Here is a 24904-nt window from a genome sequence, read left to right as displayed (position 1 = left end):
CTTGTTTTGGAAAGGGAAAAATACTGATCACAAGGAGCAGGTCTGGCGTGTATGTGAGCAGGGGTTGAGGGAAGAGGGGTGTCATCCCTTCCCCTTCACAGGGCCAGATGCACCCTGACACCCTTGGGCCTGACCCCTGGGTTCGATCCATCCTTGCCCCATCACCTTGGCAGGAAGGACAGACTAGCCCGTATGTACTCAAACTCCCCCACCCCAAACTGAACAGCCGGGCAGGCAGGGGTGGGAGCCCGACAACTGGTGGGGGAGCAGGAAGGGGCTCAGCACTCAGGCAGGTTCGTGGGTGCTGCCAGCCTCATTCTTCTGTGATGAGGGAACAAGCTGGGTCCCAGGCATAGTCCTGGATATAGGATTTCGATCACCACCCATGCACACATGACACACACAGGCAACGCAGGTGTTTTGCCCTGGTTCTAAAACAGGATGAAAAGGAAGAGGAGAAAAGAGCAGCTTTTAAGGCTTGGCACTTCCCTGCAAGGCACATCATCTGTGCAGAAGAAAGGCAGGCTGTGCTGCTGCTTGCTTCCACTGGGGGGTGAGGCAGGACAAGATCTGAGCTTGTGGGCATCTCTAAACATTTTAGAGGTGATGGTTTAACCAGCTCCCACTGAGCAGCCAAGAGGGCATCCAGCACCGCTGGGAAAGAGCCAGTACTCGAGAACAGTAATACCTTTGCCTGCTGCAGCTGCCCTGGTAACCTCCAGACACAGTGAAGGAACAGAGAAAGTCCTCTAAAGTCCTATAATCCTCAGCACTCCTGTTTTTTTCTGCCAAAGGCTATTTGAAATGACCAGGAACCTACAAATACTGCAATCGTTTCCCTTGGCAAAAATATGGGGGACTGTCAAAGGAACTACCACTGCATTTGGTTTCTCTGATCCTGGTGCCCTTTTGGATGTCAGCTCTGCTGCTGCCCTTTTACTTGACCTGCAGCATCTCCCCTTGCTTCAAAGCAGACCTCTCTCATACGGCCATTCCCAGGCCCAACATTCTGCTGCTACTGGTCTGTAGAGGCCAAGACAGAGGGCACTTTGTGGCCCTTCTCTTAATTGCCCGCACAGTAGCTGGCCGTCATGCGTGTGCCTAGCAGGGGTCGCTCGCTCTTGCATTTTCACTCATTTTATTCAGTTCCACTTTCCCTGCTGGTAACACTCACGCACATTGGCACATATCATTGGTAATACTTCTGTTAAATGCAGCTATGTTACGAGGATAGCTGGTTAATACTGGCTTAATACTGCTGCAAAGGACAAGGATCCCACTTCTACTAAGTACCACATATTCTGTGTTTAATCAGCCCCTTCAGCTCCCTGGAGTCCTCTTCTCAACACTCAATGCACCCATAATGCTCGCTCCACAAGTATTTGCCGGCCTTTTTACAGCAAGGACTACTGGTGAGCCAGCCCCCTTACAAGTGGCTGAGAAGTGGGAAAAATCCACTTGTGAACTTCTCAGTGATCACACAAGGATCCGTGCTCCAGGTGTAACCTCACATCTAAATCATTCTGCCACTGCAGTCCTCTCAGGAGAAAGGCTCCTCCTTATGTGTCTGTAATAGATCTCAGTAGTGATCCACTCATGGAAAACTAGCTCTGGGAAGTTGAACAGCTCTGTAATCTTCCACTTCGCGAACATGAGCTGTGTCATTACTTCTCTAAGGCTGGTTCTGGTTGTTTCTCATGCTGCTGGAGTAGCCCCCTGTTTCCCAACCTAGGGCAAAAGGGCATAATACTACACAGAGTGAGCTGCAGATGATCCTTTCTTTGAACGCTTCTCTGTGTGCATTTCTAACTCCATGTAAAATGATCCATCCAGACCAAGATCCCTTGGCCCATCAAGGGCCAACATCTCTACAGAAAATGTCTCAAAAGAACAAGTCTTAGCCTGAGAAACAACTGTCAAGAGACATGCAGTACTACATCAGGCCACACACATTACCCTATTTGCAGTCATGTTTGCAGAAGTCAGGCATAGCTTTTTCAAACATGTAACTTTTCTGCAGTTACGGAAAAGGCAAGTTATAGCTAAGAGCATCCTCAGTTCCAGCAGGATCTTCTCTCCTTTACATATCCACAGCTGGCAAAAACTTGCATTTTGCCTTCAGGAGATATTACATTCAAAAACCTTGCAGAAGGAAAACATCATTTAAAAACGTACTTCAGGATTAGGAATATATGATGTTTCCAAACCAGAATTTACTCTGAGGGAGTTGGCAGGGGTTGTCTGAGCCGATGTGATTCCTGACAGTTTCACTGCCTGCTCTTCCAAGCTGAGACAGGGTCAAATTGCAGTCATGCCAAACCCAGGCAGCTCTGTTGGCCTTGGAGAGCTTTATAACTATACAGACTGCCCCAGCTTGGGGACCCGACAGAGGCAGAAGACATTGGTGGCCCCCTGACTGGGCAGTTCGGACTATTGAGTCAGTAGGGGTACTGCAGATGGGGAGCTAGGGGGCTCAGTTACCAAACACAGAAATCACAGAGAGATGGGGCATTTAAATGCCATCCCAGTGCACTGAGCGGGTGAACTGGCATCATCTGAAGTCCGATTTTGTGACCTTGGTTACAGGCAGTTCTCCTGTGGCAGCAATTCGAGAAAGGCCTTCAGGATCATGCACAGCTTCAGGCTGCTTCCTGCTTTCTGAAAGAAGGACAAGACCTTGAAAAGAAGAAGATTCAAAGATGAACAAAGATTTGTCCATACAATTCTGTACAATTTCTTCCTAACCAGTCAGCTGGTAAATGGATCATCTAAAGCCCAGGGGATGGAGGAGGTACCCATTATCGGATATACAACCAAGCCATGCTGGCACTGAGAAAAAAAACCCCTTGATACAAGAAGAAAGAGATGCAAACGACTGACTTGCATGATCCCACGGGGATAAGGCAGAATGATATAGAGCAGCAAGAGAGACCGATGAACACAAACAGGAGGCAAGCACAAGGCAAAGGGAGGGGAGGAGGGTGCACAGGCGGGAGAGATCTGGGTAGAAGAAAGTCAAAGTAGCAATGATATTACAAGGAAGACAAGCTGTAAGGATATTAGAGCTCTGGGAGGAGGTAGAGGACAAAGACGACAGGTGTGGAAGAGCCAGTTAGAAGAACAGCATAAATGCTGAGATAGCACAGAGATGTTGGGGTAGTGGATGAGGAGTAAGGCAGTGGATTGGGACTGTGATGCTACTATGAATGAGCACTAGAAACTACTCAGGCATTGCTGTTCTTTAATATTCGCTTTTTCTGGATCCCTTGGACTGGTCAGAGGTAGAAGCTTTGGGACTTGAGGAGCAGGCCCCAACTTCTGAGACGCTTTCTTGGAAATATTTTTCTGAAAGAAAAACAAAGCAACATACCGCAGAGTAAAAAATGTGCCCATGGTATCACATTCTTAACAAATTAGCCTCTCCTGCTGCTTTGATGTCAAAGAGATAGGACACACTGAAGGATTAAGGGAAAAAGTTCTAATTCTCATTCTTTCTTCTTCTCCACATCTTATCTCTCTGCAGATCCAGTTGAGAAAGGACACAAGGAAATGCTTTCATCCACAACAAACATGCGACCTAAGAAGCTCCCTGCCACACCATATTGGCGTGATCAGTAGGTCAGCAGTGTTCAAACAACTCCTGGAGACAGCAATAATGTCCTATACTGTAGACACAAAAGGTCTGTGGCCTCTGAGTCAGAGGACCTGAAATGATTTCTTTTCTACCCCAAAATCAGTGATCCTAAACAGATCTTCTTGACTTTAACAGGGAACACTCACTTACAAGGAAGATGAAGCCAATTACAGTCATCTCCTAGATACAGACCCTGTGTCATATGTCAGTCAAACATAATTACTTATTTCAAAAACAGACCAAGTTCAGCAGTTCTTTCTGTCCCGATCTAGAGTCATGGTAAAAGCCTCCTTGCTTGGCCTCTGACAAAGAGTCTAGACAAAACCCGAGGGTGTGCCCAGGAGGAGAGGGTCCTGCACTAAACAGATGAATAAGGTGTCCTCAAAGATTGCTTCCCTCTGTGAGTCTAGGAGAGGGCTCAGAATATTGATTCTCCTGACCTTGCCCTTCTTTGTGTGTGGCTTCCGGGATGACTTTCACTTCTTTCTCCAGCTCACTCTCTAGCTCTTTGATTCTCTGCAGAGCTTCTTCCAGCTTCTCTTCAAGACCTTCAGATCTCTCCTCTGCATTCTGAGCACGGATCTCTGTTTCTCTGAAACACAGAAGCAAAGATAATGCTGAAAGCTGAAATCTAAGCAGCTGCTGGCGGGATACCTAAAAGAAAGATTTAGAAAGCTGAAGTGTTCAGTAGGATTGGCTGACTCTATAAAACACATTTATGGTTTCAGAGAAGGGCATTGTTAAAAGATCTATGAGGGACTTCATGGCACATCTATATGTAAACCCTGGAAATGGAATTAATTTTAAAACTCAGTGTTTGCTAGCAAAGGGTGAGATGCTGATCTTCATTGTTCAAGGATAAATACAGAGCACAGTCAATTCTATTAGCAAGGCTAATGAGATGGGCTTACCCTGGATAATGCAAGCTCACCGACAACACAAGTAGTATGAGGGAATGTAGTTCAGAGTGCCCAAGACTGCTTAAGCATGGAAGTCATTACCAAACACAAACCTTAAAGTGGTTCTGCATGGAGCGTCCCTTCATTGTCTTCCCCACACTTAGGCACAACATTGCGTGGCTGTACCTACCAAGCTCCTGGGCAATAGCAGGCCCTAGAAACGCTCAGCTGCGTTCACATAGCACCCTGCAGTGCTAACAGGACCTGAAGTATGAAGAAGACTTGCAGAAAACCCTCATGAGTACCTCTGCAATGTATCTCCTGAGTACAGAAAAACTGCACAGAGGTGAAGGAGAGCTGACGTGGGTCATGTCTTCAGCTAACATAAATCACAGTCAATGGCCCAAGACAATCAGAATGGAAGGAAACCCAAAATTAAGCCAACAGATATCGGAGAAGCAGAACCTTATCAGAGAGCAGAACAGGCACTTGCCTGGGATGAAACCCTCCCCTGCTCACGCCTCCAGCACAGGACCAGTACTCACAGGAGCTGCACTTGCAGATGTTCCAGCATTGCGAGGGCTTCAAACTCTTTCTGTGAAAAGAGAGTGGATGGCTTGGTGGCAGTCATCTCCCTCTGGTTGGGAAGAGCAAAACCTTCTGTAAGTGACCATGAAATCAATAATGCTGCCTGGTTTGGTGCTGATTTCTCAGTGCACAGTCACAACACAAACAAGAGCTCAGTATCAGCAAAACATGTAAAATCGGAGGCTAGTTCAGACACTGAACTGATCTCAGCATTAAAAATAGACTAAAATGCTTTTCTGACTCAGACATGGAAGTCTCACTGGCCCTTAGTCTTGGGTTGCTGGTGCATTCACTGGGTTACAGAGGTTGGAGATGGCTGTAGCCTGACCAGGAGTGAAAAAACTAACAAAACAATAATAAAAGAGAAAGAGGCAGCTTCTCACGGGGTCCAACAGGCATACATATGTTTTCTTCATCTGAAGAAGACAACCATGGTGTTTCTGTAAAAGTAACTGTTAAAAGGCTCCTACTCTAAGCTTTGGAAAGTAATTGTGATTTCCAGGGATTAATTTCTGTAAAACAAATCAAAGTCCATAAAGAGACACTCCTGCGCCTCCCACTGTCACTCTGCACTAGTTGCCCACCTCTAAAGCATGAAGGGCAAGGCACACTCAGCAACGCTGCTGAGCAGGAGTAGGCCATCCAGTGACGGTTTGCTAAAGATCCACAATTCTTGTACCTCTGGGCTCCACTCTGTATGACTGACTAGCCACGGAATGACTGCAAAAGGCAGGCCCATATGACTTCTGAAGAGCAAGCTTACCAAAGAGCACCATCCCACGGACAAGTGGAGAAAACAAGGACCTTAGAGGCCAAAACAACCTGAACTTCTTGTTTCCCTGTTGTGGGATCTCCCTGAAACTCTGAATCCTCTTCAACTTCTCCCATGTGCTTGTCACCAAACTCTTTTCACCATGCCAGTCTCTGCAGATACTCCTGGTTCAGACTACACGTATCACCTGTTATTGATCCCACAGAAGTCCCAGGGCCATGGCAGTAATGCAATTTGTCAGGAGGACAAATTGCAGCTGTGGTAACTGTGCTATTAATTATTTAAAATTGCAAAAGAAAAGGGATCAGAGAGAACACCAGCACCTTGCACTGCCCCAGCAGGCCTGACACAGGTGTTAAAGGGGGTCTCATAACAGAGTAAACAGCTAAAACTCAGCTCCAAATCTCTGCCAACAGGCTAAAACCATTCATGCAGTGGAGACTCCTACCCCTGTGACTGAAACGACGTCTGACTTCAGAGACTTCAGGTGGACGTTGGAGTCATGTCCTACATATCTGATCATGTCTGCAGTAGCTTCTTTGTCCTCAGTCACATAACCCATACCAGCACCTGGCTGCTGCTGAGAGAGAAAAGGAACAATAAATAGGAGATACCCCTAGCTTAGTGGCATTCAAGGCAGCTGTAAGGCCATGTTTCACATCGCATACACCAAGCAATAACTAAAAAGGCCCTGCAGGAAAGTAGCATATTGCAGCTACTATAGTCACCTGCATAATAGCAATTTCCTCCTTTACTTCTAATGTTTCTTCCTCTGTTATGGGTTTCCTATCACTGTTGGCATCTTCAGCTTCAGGCTCTTCCTGAGTCGAAGAAATGACAGTGTCCTTAAGCTTAAGCTTCAATTGCAATTCCTGTAAGGCACCGTAAGGATCAGGTGAGTAGCGCAGTCCCGTTGTCCATCCAAGTAACCTAGGCAAATCTAACCGGTCTCTGACTTTCTCTTGTGCATATTTAGGCTTGGACTTCAGCCAGCTAGGAGTATGAATGTATTTCAAATCACAAATGAATATGCTAATTACTGAACATTACATAAGCAGGACCCACTGTGGCATACCTGCTTTGTATAGGCCATGGCAGGGAGAAAAAGAGAGGCAGCAGCGAGCTACAGCACTGGCTGTACAAAAAGTCATGAACAATGTCACTTTGCTGGGGGGTTGAGTTCAGAACTGATGCAAACAAATTGTTCAAGACAATAAATCTAAATCCATTTCCTCATCATCTGAATTTAACATGTTTTGTATGAAAGTAGACCAATGCCAGGCCAACCATCTATAAACCGCATCTAATTGCCACAGGCGGTCTCAGACATCCATTTACCCCCATAAGGAATTAAATCAGATGTTCAGCCTGGTCTCCTGGGCAAGGCAACCACCAGGATTCCAGCTAAAGTCCACACCAATGGGTGAAGCAAAAGCTATCACGCGCTACAGGGAACTGATCTACCAGTAGGGTAAAATGTCCCAGCTTCACTAAAGCTCTGGCTTTGCCTTAGACCTGACCTCACAAGAAGCAGTGATTTTTAACCAGTTTGCAGTCATAACACCTCATAGTTCTTAGCTGCCGCTTTGAGTGCGTGCAGGTCTCCACGTGAAACCTTCCCTCAAACTGAACTGTAGCTACTTCCTTAAGGTAAAGTTTTGAAGCAGACCTTCGTTCAAACTGGTTCAACCTAAAACAGCAAATACAGTCTATGTATACCTCCGATCCAAATAGATTTCTCAGTTTTTCTAAATCCAGAAAGGAGACTGGAGTGCCTTTGATCTCTGAAAGGAGAAGGCTACACACTTGAATCCAATTACAATACTCAGTCTGGAAAGACATAAAAGAAAATTATTATTCAAGGATTACTGAGCAGAAAATTAGCTGTTATTATATTCATTCAGTCAATTAAATAATTCCACCTTTCTGTCTTTATTCCAGGGACCTACCCGGACCCTTCCATCCTCACCCTACAAAGGAAAAGGAAGACCCATTTCTCCAAGCTTTCTGTCACTGGCTAATCACTCCCACCAACTAACTCCTTCAACAAGCTCCTCCTCAGGCCAGTGCAGAACATCTCTGGCACCGTCACTACCCCAGCCCATGTAGGGAGAAATGAGTGGAAATCCCAGGGGTTAATTTTTCACTTGCTAAGGTAACGCAGAACAGAAGCACAAGTATTTTCAGTCCCTGCAGAGAAGGTGTTTACATTCCTTGAAGCAATTTGCCCTGTGCTCAAGGAAGCCTTGGGCTTTAGGAAGGGTCTACCTGTCACATTCCTAAAGTGGAGGCAAAGCTCAGCTAAACACTGACGATGACAGCGTTATCAATTAAGAGCTTTACCTGCAAGTGTAGAATAAGGAGGTGGCAGGTCAGGTCAGTTGACTGCAAAAAGTTTCAACTTCATCTGTATATTGCACCAAGCACCTTTAGGGACTCCTAGGCGCCACTCAAGTCTGGATGTACATGGCTCTGATAAGCTTTGAACCAGAGGTGAATCTACTGCCACTCATGAAATAAATCTCACAGGAGAGCCCTTACATATGTACCCTGAAACAGGGTAGGAAAATACTAAAACTGAACATGACCTGATCCAGGCTTGTCTGCTTTCCAGGACTGCGGAGTCAGTAGGAAACTTGGGGGACCAGGGTAGTCCACTGGAGTAACAAGAGTCTTCCTCCTCCTTGAAACCCTCACATATATTTCTCTCTACCTTTTACAAAGCAAATGCAGTCTCATCTACCCCAGACCTAGACAGTTGGAAACACAGGCAACTTTTACCTTGATCTTATTCAGCTCCTCCAGCTCAAAATCAGCTTCTAAATCCATTTCAGACCGTTTCTTTCGAACGATTGCATTGACAATATCACAGCAGGAGCTGCAAAGATGCAGAATGTCATCAGCCCTGCAGAAGAGCCCTCAAATGCTTTATTACCTTCAGCCAGGATCGTGCTGCTGTCAGCAAGGTGCAGGAGCTATCTGCAGACCTCTGCAGTAGAGAAGTCTCCAGAAGAGCAATCTTTGCCCGCCCCACTCCCACAATGACTTCCTGGACAGCTTGTGCATGCCAGTATTGTACTAACCCAGAGTGGACGTGTGATCACAGATCCTGAATCAGGTGGAGGCTTTGCTCCAGGTGACCTGGACTGCAGACTCACTGCCTGTACTTCCCTTAGGTCCTCCAGCGGTCACCCTCAGGAGGGTGGGCAGAGCCCATGCAATCACAGATGCCAGCATGTTTTATAGCAGTACTAGGTATAAAGCAGGCACTGCCATTCTCATTAGGTGTTCCTATCTTATTAGACTCCCTACAAATTCCAGTAAGGCCCATTTAGGACCTAGGAAAAGATCCAAGGACAGACGAATTGATGGGATCTGTCGCCATGATCCCAACACACTATGCATTTTTTCTTGAGAAAACCCCCTTAGATGAAATTGAAAACCTCTGCTGATACCTGACTATAGAGCCAGAGAGTCTGCCCATCTCTGCAACAAGCTCCTCAGCTCTATGCTGTAGCTTACGAGCCTCCAGAAGCCTGAGCTCCTCATCAGTCTCAGTGTCTGACTCTTGCCACTGGGGACGCTCCCAGGACAAGCGGTCCGCTGTCATGTGTCTCAGCAAATTCACCAGCCACAGGGTCAGGTTTTGGTGCAGTTCAGTCACCTGCACAAAACATCAGAGCAAATTAAATCAGTAATAAATGACTGGTCTTGCCAAGTACTCTGAAGTCGATGCATTTCACAGAAGTCTATGTCCTACCTAGTTAAATTTGCAAACTGACCTAATGACAGAAACATTTGGTTTTACTACTTTTTCTCCCATATTCATTCCCATTACAAACACATCTCCTGTCATGGATCTGTCCCTCTCCCAGTTCTTGTTTAGGATCATATGCTGCTTATCAGCCACATGGTGCTTTCTCTTTTCCAGAATTCAGCAATAAACCAAAAACCACACACCACACTTATAGAATGTTTTAAAAATGCATGGTGAGAGTCTCTGGTCTACAATCCTTGGAGAAAGAAGAAAAACCACAGAGAGCTAGCAGCCAAAACAGTTCTCTGAACCGGAAATATCAATGTTATTCCAAAGGAAATGCTTGCTAAAGATGAAACAATAAAATTGTGTTCATGTACCATATAGGAGACCTCACCGCTATTTTTAGAGTTCTCCTCTGCTCCTTTGGCTGGAAGACAAAAGCCACAACTCAACTCAAATGGGAAAGATAGTGTCAAAAGAGAAACAAGCATTCCTCATACTTGCGCTCTGGCCAGACGGAAATTAAAGGAAAGGTTGAATAGTAGATATAGTGCTCTTACCCCTAGAAGTTTCAGGCTTGCACTTACTTTTTCATTAAGATGTGTGATGCTCTTCTCAACCTCATTATTCATGGACAGAACCCATTGCTGAATCATCTTAAAAAATTCCCTAGGTACCACCCTGAGAAAAAAAAAAACAAATCCAGAAACAAAGTGACCTCTAGTGCACCAGACCTGAGGATCTCCTGTCTCAAAGATACCTTTTGCTTCCCAACTCAAGGAAAACTATGTATTTTAGAAGACCCTATCCTGGAAACATGATACTGGCATTTTTATTAATGCTATAGTTGGGGGCAAACTTGGCATTTGCAAGTAATCTCTTACTTGTTACGTTATGCATGTGCTCTGCAAATAATTTATTTCCTGATGATATTTATCAAAGACAATGGAGCACCACAAGGAGGCATACGCCCCCAGAAATCTGACTGTAAGTGAATCACATATTTTTGGTTTTCTTCAAATGTCAAGATTTCCAAAGCAGGTGGCAGTTCTGAGGGAGACAGTGATGTTCCAGGAGCAATATTGAAACCACCAACTGTTTCCACGGATATTGCCAAATCAAAGCAGATGAAAGGCAGTTGCCAATCATTTTAATGCTTCAGCTGATCACGTTTATCCCACTGCCAGGGTCCCCACAAAAAAAAATAAAAAATTCTCTTTTCTTGGGAGTGTAGTTTAATGTACAAGGCCACCCCAGACACAATTAACACCTCTGTCCTTACGGGAAATGTGGTTTCTCATCACTCTCAGCTTCATCCAACGTGCTGGAGCCTATACAGCTCATCACTGCAGTCGCCTGGGCCAGCCACACAGGAATCTTGTGATAAAATGCCTTCAGCTCAGCTTTGTGCATGCCAGAACCTCTCTTCAGCTTTTGCACCTCGAATAACCAATCTTCCATACTTTTCACCAAGGCTGTCAAAAACCTAGCTGTGACCGCAGGGGAAGAAGATATGAGCCTTTAATTATAATTCTCTCTGCCAACAAAAACAAAGCTGGATTCAAAGAGGGATGCCAAGAGGGATGATCAGCCCATGTGGGAACTGGCTACACTTAGGACTAAGAATGAGCTGTTTAGTAAGCACTGAATTCAAAGCAAGCTGAAAGAAAATGGGCTTGATTTGCAGCCCTGACTTTCCTTCTTGCCTTGGCAGATTTGGCTCCCTCATTGCATAAAGGCTTAATACAACTCTTTTCAAAACAGCTTTGCAGTTACAACCCAGCTCTTCAAAGACGCAGGTGATACGGTATGCACCGATGTGCAAAAATGAATGGACAAGGTCCTAAATGACTTGCTCATTCCCTCATCTGGCACATGCTGATGGATATTCTCTGTTTATCGGGGAATATGCTTGAAATGTAACAATGTTTGCTCTTGATGTCCAATGTTTAAGCTTTCTTTAAATCCTGGTGATGTCCTGGCCTCTGTGACATCTTTTAGCAAAGATGGCGTGCTATGCACATGAAGATGATGATAATTTTTTAAAATATTTCACTAATTTTGATGCATAGCTTTGTTCACCCACTGTACAGCTGTGGGGTAGAACTGGTTAATCCTCTGGACTGGGAGTAGTGCAATGAAGTGGTGTTGGGATGTCCAGACTAGTAAGAAAGGGAGGAGGTTACCCTCCACGGGGTGGAGAGTTTCAGAGCACACAATGGGAGTCCCACAACTAGACATTAGTTTTTAACAACGAGGAGACCAAGGAGAAGTGGTAGGAATGAAATCGCTTAAGTTTTCCTGCCATGCAGCATCAGCTTAAGAGGAAAGAAAAAGGAGGTGGGTCCCAGGAGGGCATGAGATGAGGTAGAACAGTCACTTCTGATCGCTTAGCTGTGGTTTAGCCATATTACCCCTTACACAGTAGTCTGGATCCTTATTAAATAGCGGCTTGCTTTGTGGAGGCTGTCTATATCATTGCATTTATCTTATAAAATTAATCGAGTCCCCAGGAAAAGGGAATATCTAACTGGAGCTCACTGAAGAGATCACTCCAGACCCAAGTGCCAACTGCAGAGTCAAAACCATCTTGTTCTCACAAAGAAGGTACACTGTAAAGCCTTTAAGAAGTGATCAAGGAAGACTGAATAAAAGCAGCCAAACCTTATAGATTTCATAGAAGTCCTCTCTTTTATCTCCCGTCTAAAACAATCTCATATCTCATTGTTCTCTCTGCATCTCTAACCCTTGTCATCAAATACCAAACCCTTTGTATTTCTGGCACATGCTGCTCGAGATCAGGTAATCAGATCTTAGAAGATAATAAATACTTCAGGTAACTGAGAAATACTTCAGGTAATTGACTGCCACTGCCTTACAGGACAAAATTACCATGTTCTTAGTATTCTCTCTTACCTATTCCTTATAACCTCTTTCATTTTCACTGTTTCTTACCAGGGGTGCAACGTAAGGAGAAGGGGTACCTTGTCATTTCTACTGAAAGGCCATTATGAAAGGCCATAATAAAAAAGAGAATCCAAGCCATTCAAAATACACTCCTTGTATGGATCAAGAAAATATGTTCCCTGTGGTCCAGTTCCCAAAGCCTTTGTTAAAATAAGTTTAAATCCCTTTTTTCTGGATTTCACTGGCTGAAGCAGTTTGGATCAGATGTCTGCGCTGTGCTGCCTCGCCCTTTGTTCAGATCACAACTAACTATCGAGGCTTCTGACAGTCTGCAGTTAACTTTTTGCCGTGCTAATGTCTGGCCAGTTATGGCCTCATTCCTTCTTCTGTCTCTCACTTTCTAATGCGAACTACTGGGAATATTTATTTCCTTTAGGCGTCTCTTAAGATGGACAGACTTGTCATTCTGTCTCAGCTTTCAGTAGGCTGAAATATAACATGTAGCATAAGATAATGTAGAGAAAAGCACAGGATAACCCTGAGTGAAAGAATAAGACGACAGTATGAGAAGCCGCTTAGCACACCTAGCAGTTCCTGACAGCGCACGTTCAGTTTAGTTTTAGTCTGCTAAAAGGAAATACGATGATTAAAAAAACATCAGAGATGAAACAATTCTGAAATCAGAAACGAGTCAAGGTCTTGCAGAGGCAAAGGTTGAGAAGGTTAGTTGCAAATTACCCAATGTATGTTTGTTATCTTACACAGAACATGATAACTTTATATCAGCAAAGAAAACATTTATTTACATACTTTATTATCAAGATAATTCAATATCTAGATTAAGATAACTTTGTGTTAATGGTAACGTAATAAAAAGAAGTATTACCCTCTGAGACAGTGTTATCTGGTTAATGATCTCCAAAGTGATGTTTTACTTTACATTTTAAACATCCGTTCTTTCCTTTTACATTTATTTTCTTTTCCATCCATAATCACAAACCTCCCATGCTCCCTCTGAACACAACACATGACTTCCCTCTGTCAGATCTGCGTTGCATGTTCTTCGCACGGTATCACATTTAAAATTTCAGGTATTCTTTTTACATGTGACCGCAAGTGAAGTTTCCTGGAGTTTATCCCCTGAATGCTCTTGATTCCCAGCACATATCTGGGGGTCAGACTTTAGCTTTTAACTTTGGAAAAAGGCAGTACAAATTATGTCAACTGGTCCTTTATTACCCACTACTTTCCTGGCGTCCCCAAGGAAAGACTGAACTGCAGAATTTGTCATTCCTTACCGTGATTCCCACTTATCCTTATGTTGTATTGCTGGTAGAATTGACAGGCCCTTTGGTTTATTTCTTCCAGGGCAGCGTGCTGCGGAGGCAATGCTCCAGCAAAATCCCCGTGTCGATTCAGCACCGTTTGTCCCAGCTCCATCCAGTGCTCCTGCAGGCTGGCAGCGCTCCTCAGACTTTCTGTCTTTCTCAGGTGCGCCTCCCCGCCATACTGCTGCAGGTCTGCTTTTAGTATCTGGAAGAAAAGTAGCAAGCTCGCCATGCCCCCAAATTTTGGGCTGCCCCTTGGTTGCAACAGAAAGGCGATGGAAGACAGGTAGGAGAAGTGTGATGAATCCATGAGCATAAAGACGTCACAGTGACTAAATAGCACAATAAACTGGAAACTTATTGGTGACAAGTCTGAGCGCTTCTACAGATTAATATAATTTATCAGTCACCAGAGCTGTCGTTGGACAGTGCTCAATGCACAACTAAGTTTAACGCACTGTCTGAGCTATGGTATTTGTCACTTAGAACTTCTCTTGTGTAGACTCTTAGCTTAAGCTTCAGCACAAAAGATTTGGGCTAATGTGTTTTCATTCACATTTTTGATTGGCAGAGATGCTTGCTGTGGCTCAGCTAACGCGTGGTAATCTGCTGAGCAGATACCACTCAATAATATGTCCAACCCCCAAAATCTTACGTTTATCACGTTCTTGATATCTTGTAGGATTTCATCTCGTAGTTTTTCATTCACTGGAGAGGAGCTAAAGCAGAGGGAAAGAAGGGGTGAGAACTGAGAGAAAACAAACTCCTTTAGTAGCCAAGGCAAAACCAAGAGTCAAGACACGTACTCCACACATACCAGCTTTGTGATACAAATTGTAACTTGAACGAGAACTAAAACCCACCAGGCCCCGCTCAACCAGAGATTTTTGTTCTCTCGCTCAGCCTAATGTGGACACTGGGTGTCAGTTAAGAAAATATGTTGCTTCCAGCAAAGATGAAACTCAAAGCGCATATGGAAAATTCAGACATTATTAACTCAATGATTGAAATCTATGAAGTGGTGTCTTTTGTTAATGCACACGCTGTGTATGTGTCTGCATTTTGCGCTTGCATTTATACTTTGTTTTATTTAATATATCACAATGAACTAACAAAAAGCCTGCAAAACATAATCACCTTAACATAAAAAATGACTTTGGATTTGAAACAGCATGTGTCTTAGAGTCTCATTTTGTATCTGTACATCAGAGAATTAAATGCTATATTGAAGCATTAATGTGTGTGCATTCAAGCTAAAATGAACCAAATAGAAGAATTCTGTTACAGCAACGACAACTGCAGAAGGGACACTCTGGTTCGCAGCAGGAGGGGACAATCCTTGCTCCACTGAATTCAACCACAAACCCACACGAACCTTCTTTGGAGTTGCCACGAGGGAGGTGATTACTGACATACATGTGTTGAGCAGAAAAGCAGAGCAGTGAGGGATGTACAAATGGCACCAAATCTTACTGCACCTGAGAGTCAGTGCACGCTTTGCACTGGGCCAGCGAGACCTACTGTCGCGAGGCAAAGGTTGAGCGAGTTGACTGCTACCCCCAGTCCCTCTGGGCCACTCACAAGTCACTGCAATGGAAGTATTGAAGCCATTTGTTGAGGCTGCTGCAGACAGTTTGCAGTTTCCCCTGGCTGGACGCCTCGGAACGCTCTATTTCTGCTCCAATATGACCCAATCTCTCCCTGAACTGCTCAGTCTCTTCCTGCAGATCAGCCAGGTCTCCTGTGTCCTGCATGCGTTGGGCAAGAGGGTGGGAAAAGGGACTGTTGTCAGTCACGATTAGTTTGATCCTAGTTGGAGGAATTCTCCCTTTGCCCTAGCTATTCCGAAACATGTACATATCAGAGATCTGGGAAATGTCTGTAATTCCACAGCACAGCCCTCACAAACCCTTTGAGACGAGACTAGGGTGGATCACCCTCCCAGGGCATGCCAGAACCGAGCACTTGACCCCTTGTTGCTTGTATGCTACTGAGATACCATGCAGCCCCATGCCTATGAGGCCAAAATTACACTAGCCTGGATCTGTTTGGGTTTTATGGAGAAGGAACAGGGAGAGGGAAGAAAGCCACAAAGAAAAAGGGCAAACAGAGGAGAAAGAAAAGTTTGAGGCAGAGAAAAGGGGACGTGGAGTAAAGAGAGAAAAGCAGAGAGCGAACTCATTCCAATTTTAATGCTTGTTTGAAACTAGACCAAGATTTGAAAGTTCAAATAACAACTGAAGAACCGAATGCTTCACTGAGAACCGTAGAGCTACGTAAGCCACGCATACACACACTTTGAACAGGTACACATCACAGATGGGCCCCTACCTTTGAGGCCAAGAGGACTATGAAATGCTTGAGAACGTTGATCAGTGTGTTTCCGCTAACATGAAGCTTGCGAACCAATGTGAGCCGGTTTCTGTCTATTATCTGAAAGAAACATTATTATCTGCCCTGTTTTCTTCTGAGAGGAGAGGCGTCTGACAGTAACATGGGAGCTTTACCATAAATGAAATGGAGATCAAGTGGCTGAGCCCACTTTCCTGACAATTAAATCTCTGATCTCCCCAACAGCCCCAGAAGTTCTGTGAACAGATTTTCTACTTGAAGGAGATAAAGTAGGAGATCACAAACAAGAGGGACACAAAACAAGGAAGCACAGAGTTAGCCAAGAATGATATTTTGTGAGGAAGTGTAAAGAATCTGGCGATGATATTCTAAATTATGAGGAATAGGAAACTTTTTAGTCAAACCGATCTCTGAATGGAAATACTAATTTCACCGAAGTTCTTCCTGCACGAATCTGGAGATTGGTACCAGAAATGCTGGGTAAATTAACCAGTTTCTATTTAAAAACCACACATGTGAAATACAACAGACCTCAGGAAATGAGGTCAGGGCAGGTATGAGATGTGTTACTACCCAATCATATTGAATAAAAATGTTCTTTGGGATGATGGATCTGCCTTTGGAACAAGACTGCTCGCTCTGATGGCTTGTACCTTGCAAAGTATGACTGATCTCCTGCACCTACCTTCAGAGCCAGGTCATATGCTGCCGAGCTCCAAACATCTCTCTCTTGGGCTACCAGCAGAACTTGCTCTTCCAGTCGTCCTCTCTGTAACTCGTATAACTCCCGATACTCTTCCAAAAGGCTAGAAGAACAGAAAGACAATGAAATACGTGCACCTGTGTTTCTCACCCACATTTATTGTCTTTCTCCCAAGGGTTTTCTTAGCCATTTCCTCTTCCTCCTTCCTTCCTCGGTCACCTCCTGCACAGCCTGTAAATTCACAGGTCCTTTTCCCTGAGCCCTTACAACACCTTTCTGTTATTTCCATCGTGAGTTTCCGATCAGTATGAATGCAAATCTCTGTAAGTGAATCCATCTGCCTAAGCACTCACCTCAACTCCGATACCAGCCACCTAAATCCTCCATTTCTTAGGTATCTGAGGATGTCCACAGGCCCTCAGAAGTTCAGGCTCTGCTAGACTATGAAGAGCTCAACAGCTGTGAATGTGGGGTGAAGAAAAGGGAACGCCAGCACCTGAGCAATGAATGCAGCTTTCATGTCTTAAAACTAGGAAAGTTTTGAACAGCTTTCTATCCCTTTGAGGAGTTTAGGATTTATAGAAAAATAATGGCATTTGTCATAAACAGTGAAGTTCTCTTCCCCAGAATGAAACCAATCCTCCCCTCGTCCTCCCAACAACCCCAAAAGAATGATACCAGCAGGCTGCAGAAATCTCCCAACCTCAACTTCAAAAGCAACTTACTTTATATTTGCCTTAGCTCCCCGCGTGGCTGCAGCTAGCTCCTCTTGAGCTTTTTCTGCTTCTTTGGTCACCTTGCGGTCATGTTCTTGTACCTCACACAGCTCGCTGAAACAGCAGGGAATGATATTAATGCAATTTAGCCCAACCCAAAGGTCTCTACTCTGGCAGACGCAGACCGGTGGGCCCTACACTATCATACAGGGCTCTCTTCCTCCTACAGTCATCACACTGTAGGGGCGAAAGGCACCTTGAAGACCTCCTCTTCCCATGCACTCATGTTGCTCCAGCAACCCGTTTCCGCAGTCCCCCACCAAAGAACCTCCAGCTTGGTAAGAAAAGGAGGTGGCTTTGACATTATTTGGCACTAAGAAGGTGCAGTGAGAATGTGAGGAGGCTCAAGGGTGGTCCCTGTAGCTCTGCTTCAAATCCTAACACTGTCTTCCTGCTCCTATGGGAGGAAGATTAGAAAACCAAACAAAATCAATGGCCTAAGCCTAGGGCATAGAGATAATTACTTAGGATCAGGCAGGATTCATACCTGGCCAGCTGTCCAACAGATTCTTTAAAATGAAGTAGTTCTTCTGTAATGTGTCTGTTGACCACCCGCTGTGCCATCATGTTTTTATAGAGAGTCTTCATCTGTTCAGGAACCCGCTCCATGAGACCCACGTACCTCTGCCTGCAGTAAAAAGAGTAAAAAAGGGTATTTGCCTGAGAGTCCAGTTCTCTCTTACCCCATCTGAAGACCCTTTCCTTTCACTGCACAGGAAGCTATCTAGAAGGCAATCTTTTGAGTGGTTGGACTGGGGATTTTAAACTCTGGAACAATTTAATTGCTGCAAATAGCAGTAATCTGAGCATGGGAACACCAGCTGTTCTACATGTGAAAACCTCCACTGAACGTTACACCAATAAGGTGCCCATGCTGTCAAGTGTGGCCACAGCGCTACCGACTCCAAGCTCCAGATTACCTAACAGAGGCTCGTTAGCCCTGGTTGTTGACTAGGCAGGGGAATCCTGTTTCACTCCTGGCATCAGACCCCACGCCGATTATGTTGCGACGGGCGAGCTTTGCTGAGCAAGGACATTAGGAACAATCTGCAATAGCTTATGCTGCTCCCAAGAGAACACTGCCATAAATCAAGGCGGGGATTAAGGGTGGTTGGCTAATGATGACCTGAGCTTTGAAAGCAGCTGTCCTCTCTCCATGCAGTCCACGCTGACCTGCCGAATCAGCTCATGGAAAACAATGTTGTAGATGTTCTGCTCCGCCTTCATCAGCTCCAGAGCATTGTGCAGCTGGCAAAACAGGCGAGAGAAATCACAGCCTTGCAGAGCCTGGCCAGCCTACTCCTTCAACAACAGAGGTTAGCACAGATCTCTCGTTTCTTCTGAAGGAGGTTTCCCTTTGAGGACAAAACACTACTGAAGGTATAAAGGAGAAGGGAAAGAGCTATCCTGCATGCATTCACAGGTTCGTTTTCAAACATGTTGTGCACTATCCTGACTACCCTCCTGTCAACGTCCATGGGAGCTTCTCCGCTAATTCCAGCTGGAGTTCCTGCTGAGGCAATGCTCTGTGTTTTTCAGAAATCATTCCCCACCCATTTAAACCTTCTCCATTACTGTGCAAGAACAACAGGAAATAAGGCCAAGTAAATGTTCTTTGGCATCTGCTTTTTAGGTGTATGAAGGTTTCCCATGGCCCATTTTGTAACAGCAGCCTATCTCCCAATGCAGAGATGAGACAGCTACTGCCTTCATTCCTCTGTAGTAATAATGCCAAATGCATTCCTTTCTGGCATTTTTGACAGAAACGTAACTTCCTACACCAGCAAGCTAACCGCTTGTTCTTTGTGGATCAAATGAAGGTGGGCAGAAGCTCAGGAGAGGAAATCCCTGGTTATTACAGGACCTACAGACAGCTGGCTTGGGCAGAAACTAGCTGCTAGGAGGCACCTTAAGCACATCAGGGATAAACAGTGAGGAAAATGGGATCTTATTTTTCTGGGTACAAGAAAGTTCTTCGGGTCCAAGCAAGTTGTCTACCTGTGAAGGTCCTGTTACTCTGATTAGCTTGTCTACTCCAGCTTTTTCCAACATGCTGTCCATCACCTCCATCAGCTGGATGACCTCTAACCTCCCAGAAGGTTTCCTGACAGAGCAGAGAGACACACATCGTTATCCTGTAGAGCACCATATGATATTTTCCCAGGAAGTGAAATTCAAACAGCTGTTTTTATTCCAACAACAGCTTCCTGCAGAGTGATACTTACATGGATGGGAACAGCCGTAGTTTCTTTTCACGGTCTTCAAGCAGCGTTGTGTATTTACTGAAACGAATACAAATATTAGGACTTGGTCAGAAAGGAATCCTTCCAGTGCTAGCTACGGGATCCCACTCTCTCCTTCAACCTCTTTGTCCCATGTACAAGCTGACGCAGGTTGGAGAGGCAGAGAAGGGTCTACAGGGTTGCTCTTCAGTGGAAGCATCTAGAGCCTAATGTGAGAATTGAACCTCTCGCAGCTGTTCCCCCACCTGGAACTCCTTCTTCTTGCCACTAATGACACCAATCTTGTAGGAACCTTCTCCCTTTAAGACCTCTCATGGTACTTGGCTAAGAAGTGACCGATGGGTTTAAAAGTTAGTGGTGGGGCCAGAAGAGCACCACATCCACACCAAACCCACCCAGAGACTGATCTCAGGACACCATTGAAATAAGGTGACAGTGTTCTGTTACATCACGTTGGCAAAGAAGCTGTGAGGATTTCACTCCTAATCTTAGTATTTTAATCCTTGAACAATGAGAAAGAATCTCCTTTAAATTCAGTAAGCTGTCCAGAGAGACCAAGGGGAGCCTCAGTTGCCTTTTTTGGGGCAAGGCTTGGTAAACTCAATTCAAAATTCACAGCCTGAAAAATTAAAACAAAACAAAAAACCACAAACAAACAAACAAACAAACAAAACCCCGAGAGTGGTCAGATTCGAGACACCACCAGGTCTATACAACCAGAAAGCGAGAGTAAGAACTACCCCCCAGAGCCTGCCCGGCTTTGTGGCAGAAAGCAATTCTAAAAGAAAAACAGAAAAACTAATCAAAATTATGTATTTAAAAAAAAAAAAAAAACAAAACCAAAACAGTAGCAAAAAACTTCCAAAAATTGCCTCAAGGGATCAAACCAGGCTTCAGCTCTTACATTCATGACCGGCTACTGAAGCCCCCCTGAGAAGCAGTACCAGTGTTCAGGACATTCTCTGTTAGCCACCCCAAAGCAGCAGGGGCAAAGAAAAGGAGGGTCACACCTTGCTCTGCAGGATTAACTATAGCCCATTAGCATGGGATTTGCTCCCACTTATACTCTCCCCTTCCCAACGGCAAGAGGTGTATTTGGGCAGCATCCTCAGCCTCTCATCACTTTATGTCCTGGCTCTGAAGAGTTGAGGACAAACCCTAGTAAACCAGAAATCGCTCACCCATCGAAGTACTTCAAGGGCAAAACTCCCCTGTTCTTCACGATGTGAAATTCCTTGGGAACCAGAGTATCTGCCAGGGTGACTCGCTAGGGATGGGAAAGAGAGAGAGCATGAAACATCAGCGTAAAAGATGTGAACACAATCCTGCTTCCTTCCCAAAGAGGACAGGGGTTTGGCAGCCCGGAGAGGGAAGCTCACGTAGTGGCTTTTCGTGCTGCTTTTCCCTTTCCTGCTCCACACATCCAGAGCCCGACAGAAACAATCTACCCCTGAAAGTGGACTGAAATGACTAATGCCAAACTGCGGCGGGGAAGCCAGGGAGCTGTGAGCCGCAAGGAGAGCCGATGAGTCTTAGGATGAGGGTAACACCGGGACACATTTATTAGGACCTCCCTTCTCCCAGCTAGCGATACCCACAGAAAACCACCTGAATGGCAGCACTCACGGGAGTACGTGGGACTGTACCACGGCTCCCTCTCAGCTCCCGATGACCCTCAGAAAAAGAGCTTCTGCCGGGCATCGCTTTCTTAGCTTCTTGGCCAGCCGCAATGTCACACAGGTAAGAGACATCCCTGAAATGGAGGGGAAGAGCTCGTTCACTGACCCGCCCCACAGGCAACCCACCAACTTCCATCCAGCCTAAGCCACACATGGGTTTGTTCTGCTCAGCTCGAGGCCAGGCTCATGGCCAGGACTCCCTCCCCTGGGCCAAAAAAGACAGATGAGATCATGGTTTTTTTAGACAGATTAACATTTTTTAGGCATTGCCTATCCATTTTTCGCATCTGCTGCCAGCATCCTATCACATACATATGCAACATCCCATAGAGAGCAAAACATTTTTCGCTTCCCAGCACTGTTAAGCATCGCTTATTTAAAAAGAAGTGTAAAGCTATTCCCTGCTAAGTCCATTAAAGCCAGAAGAGCTTCTTTTCTTAATCGTGGATCACAGAGCATCCCTGTGAGCCTGGCATCCTTTGGAAGGACGGTTCTAAGAATTGCTCGTTTAGCAACTCTTTTATTTATTACGCCCAAAACATCTTTCCCTCGAATCTCTCCGGCCCGAACTCGGATGGGCCAGTTAGTCCATTCATCCATCCGCATTGGGCAGCACAGCCACCTACCATAAAGAAAAGGCCAAGGGAGAGATCTAGCTCGGCGTTCCCAGCTCTAACGTCTTTCCATCACCCTGGGCTCCTTATCCCTTCTTTGCTTACCTTCCAGCGCCTGTCAAACTGACAGGGTGGTCTGTCAGGTGTCTGAACTTGCTCCGACGATTAGGATAATGCCAAAGCCGATCTGGGGGTTGCAGGCAGCCCTGCAGACAAGGCACACGTGGCTGTCACTTCTCAGCGAGAAAGGCGCCAAGGAGCGGGAGAGGTCAGGGTGACTGTCTGAACAAGATCCGCATCGTTATTTCTATCTTGGGGCTAAAGAAAGCGGTGTGGACAACACAGCCTCAGCAGGGGCTTCACAGCCGCACCGGGGTGGAAGCACCTTTTGCAGGCCCTGGAAGGCAGCACCTTGGATCTGCATCAAACTGCGCCGTCCGAAAAAGTGATGCAATGTAAGATAAATTTATCTTACAAGGGCGGCAAACTTTCCTTTTGCCCCGGGAACAGACAGGCAATTCTGGAGAGAAAGAGGCAAGAGATGGAAACACGCTCACCCTGAAGCCCGCTGGGGTTTTGGTGGTTTGCGGGGACTGTAAGCTCTTTGGGCTGTAGAGAGACCCGCTGGCGCAGGCCAGGCTGCGGAAAACCTCTTCTGGAACAAATCTGTGCTCCAGGGAAGCAGAAACAGGCCTGGTGTGATCAAGCATCCTTGAGGTAGCACTCAGCTTGGGGATTTCTGGAAAATTGTACGTCAGAAATGTTTCAGCAGCATTTATTCTACTGGTGAAAGAGAAAGCAAAACCGAACGATAAAATACGGGGCTGAGAAAAACCATGACAAGATGTTTACTCCCTTATCCCAAAGCAGGATCAACTCTACCTAAACCACAGGCAGCTAATCGCGGTTTTAGCAGTTGTTAGGTCTTGGGCGAAGCCTAGAACAGTTACCATCTGACTATGGGAGATGAAGCACTAGTCACACAATCGCGCCAAGCTGCCAGGTACGCGAACGCCGAGGGGTGCTGTAAACAATTCGAGTTTGCGTGTTTCCGTAAAGCCATTTCCCTTCTCCGGGATTGCTAGCCGTCAGCTTTCCGCAAAGATATTAACACGCTAAGATACCAGTAACTACCGAAATAATGCAGAGAAGCGTCCCGCTGTGAAGGGGGAGCTGGAAGGATGGAGTCAGACGGAGGATCCTGGCAGCCCCCAGCCCTACCTGGCGGGTCCTGCCCTGCCCGCCCGGCACCGCTCCGCTTCCTTCCATCCGCTTTTGGTCCCGGAGCCGGCACTCCCCTCCTAGGCATGGGGAACGTTTCTTTTATTTTAACGCTTAGCCAAGGAAATGTGCAGCAGCGAATGATCTGGAAACAGAAGGAAACCTGAATTTGTACTTCACTGGGTTAACAGCTTTTATTGTTATTATTTCTTGTAAGAAAACCCCCGTACTCCTGACACTAGGTACACCAGTTCGGAACCCCCCCCCATGTTTTGCTACATCCTCCATAGGGGGCTTGTTTTTCCGTCTACAAACTGCACTAAGAACAACCGCTTCTCTTATATATTTAACTGGGCCAGATATTTAATTCAATTGGTCTCCAATTATTAATCTTACCAGTTTTTCTTCTTAGCCATGACTTACTAATAAAAAAATTCATATTTCCATTAGTTTCATACTCTCCATGAATTCTCTTCTGAAGCCTTCGCCCCCGCCCCAGCCTTGCCAATACATATTGTTCTTTATAAATGCTCTTTGTATTAAAACTTTTTGACCTCCTTATCAGCTGTATCCTCGTGTACTGTGGTTTCTAATTAGGTTAACTACATTTCTTCGCCTTCAGATACATGTTTGTGGGTGTAGGTGTAATCAAGGAGTAATCTTGCCAGGTAGTTTCTTGTCTCACTGCATAAATGGTTTCTTGCAAAGAAAATATAAACATTCACTAAAAACTTCTGACAGAAGAAAACTTTTTCCCTTTCACAACTCCGTTTGGCAGTACGCGATATCCCTACCAGAGAGGATGGGAAGATTAATGGTGCTGTTCTGTAGCAGCTACGGTTTAAGGACACGGCGAAGGCTGGACTTTAGAGCACGTGGCACACAGCTGGAGAACAGCACATTAAGTTCTTGGCGCACAAACCCTTTTCAGGCCCACAATAAAGGCAGAAATCATCAACTTGATACATGTTTGGCAGTTGCTCCAATTTAACATGCATAAAATTGGGTGGAGGTTAGAAACTCTGGTCTGTTCCAAGAGCTATCTTCTCTTCTCCCGTGCTCCCCTCCAGCACTCCCAAGGATGTCCCCTCCCCCAGCAGAGACGCGATGGCCCACGCGCAGCCTATGAAACCCCAACTACCCTTCGCAGCTGGTGGTGAGCTCTGACACTTCCTGCTGCTCTTTGGGACCTGAAGAAAGGCTTGCGTAAGAGTTTCTCCCTACGCCCCCGCCAGGGGCCCTGCCTGGTACCTCCAGACTCGGGCCTGCCACGGCATGGCCCGTCTCCATCCCTCCCCACTCCCTGCCCTCGGAATGGGGGAGACTTGCAGCACGGCTGGGAGGAGGCTCTGCCAGGGACCCCCGAAACCTGCCAGCCCTTACCTGCTGGAGCTCCTCTGTGGCTCCATCACCATGGAAACACAGGGC

At 45.7% G+C, this 24904-nt stretch overlaps 1 protein-coding gene across 1 annotated transcript; it reads right to left on the bottom strand.

The window, feature by feature from the left end:
- Window positions 1–40: 40 nt before the first annotated feature.
- On the bottom strand, window positions 41–24824 carry AXDND1 (axonemal dynein light chain domain containing 1). Its single transcript, XM_054212885.1, has 25 exons — window positions 23477–24824; window positions 22813–22994; window positions 22361–22461; window positions 21589–21715; window positions 21144–21229; window positions 19945–20001; window positions 19718–19823; window positions 18846–18967; window positions 18207–18347; window positions 17669–17773; window positions 16926–17046; window positions 16220–16321; window positions 15470–15636; window positions 14544–14607; window positions 13859–14093; window positions 10936–11143; window positions 10241–10334; window positions 9349–9557; window positions 8675–8771; window positions 7613–7723; window positions 6622–6765; window positions 6342–6473; window positions 5079–5170; window positions 4075–4226; window positions 41–3345 (listed from the first exon to the last, which is right to left on the bottom strand). The coding sequence occupies exons 1-25, from the start codon at window positions 23562–23564 to the stop codon at window positions 3242–3244; spliced, it is 3147 nt and encodes a 1048-aa protein (XP_054068860.1). The 5' UTR covers window positions 23565–24824; the 3' UTR covers window positions 41–3241.
- Window positions 24825–24904: the final 80 nt, after the last annotated feature.

Source organism: Rissa tridactyla, chromosome 8, assembly GCF_028500815.1.
Source record: "Rissa tridactyla isolate bRisTri1 chromosome 8, bRisTri1.patW.cur.20221130, whole genome shotgun sequence".
NCBI lineage: Eukaryota > Metazoa > Chordata > Aves > Charadriiformes > Laridae > Rissa > Rissa tridactyla.
Note: the sequence above shows the minus strand (reverse complement) of the source record. Positions and strands in the feature narration are given on the sequence as shown.

Coding starts and splice junctions, on each gene's coding strand:
- AXDND1 (XM_054212885.1), bottom strand. CDS start 23,564: ATGCCTAGGAGGGGAGTGCCGGCTCCGGGACCAAAAGCGGATGGAAGG. Junction 18,968..19,717: donor GAGTAACAGGACCTTCACAG/GTAGACAACTTG, acceptor CTGTTTTGCCAG/CTGCACAATGCTCTGGAGCT. Junction 16,322..16,925: donor CATATGACCTGGCTCTGAAG/GTAGGTGCAGGA, acceptor TGTTTCTTTCAG/ATAATAGACAGAAACCGGCT.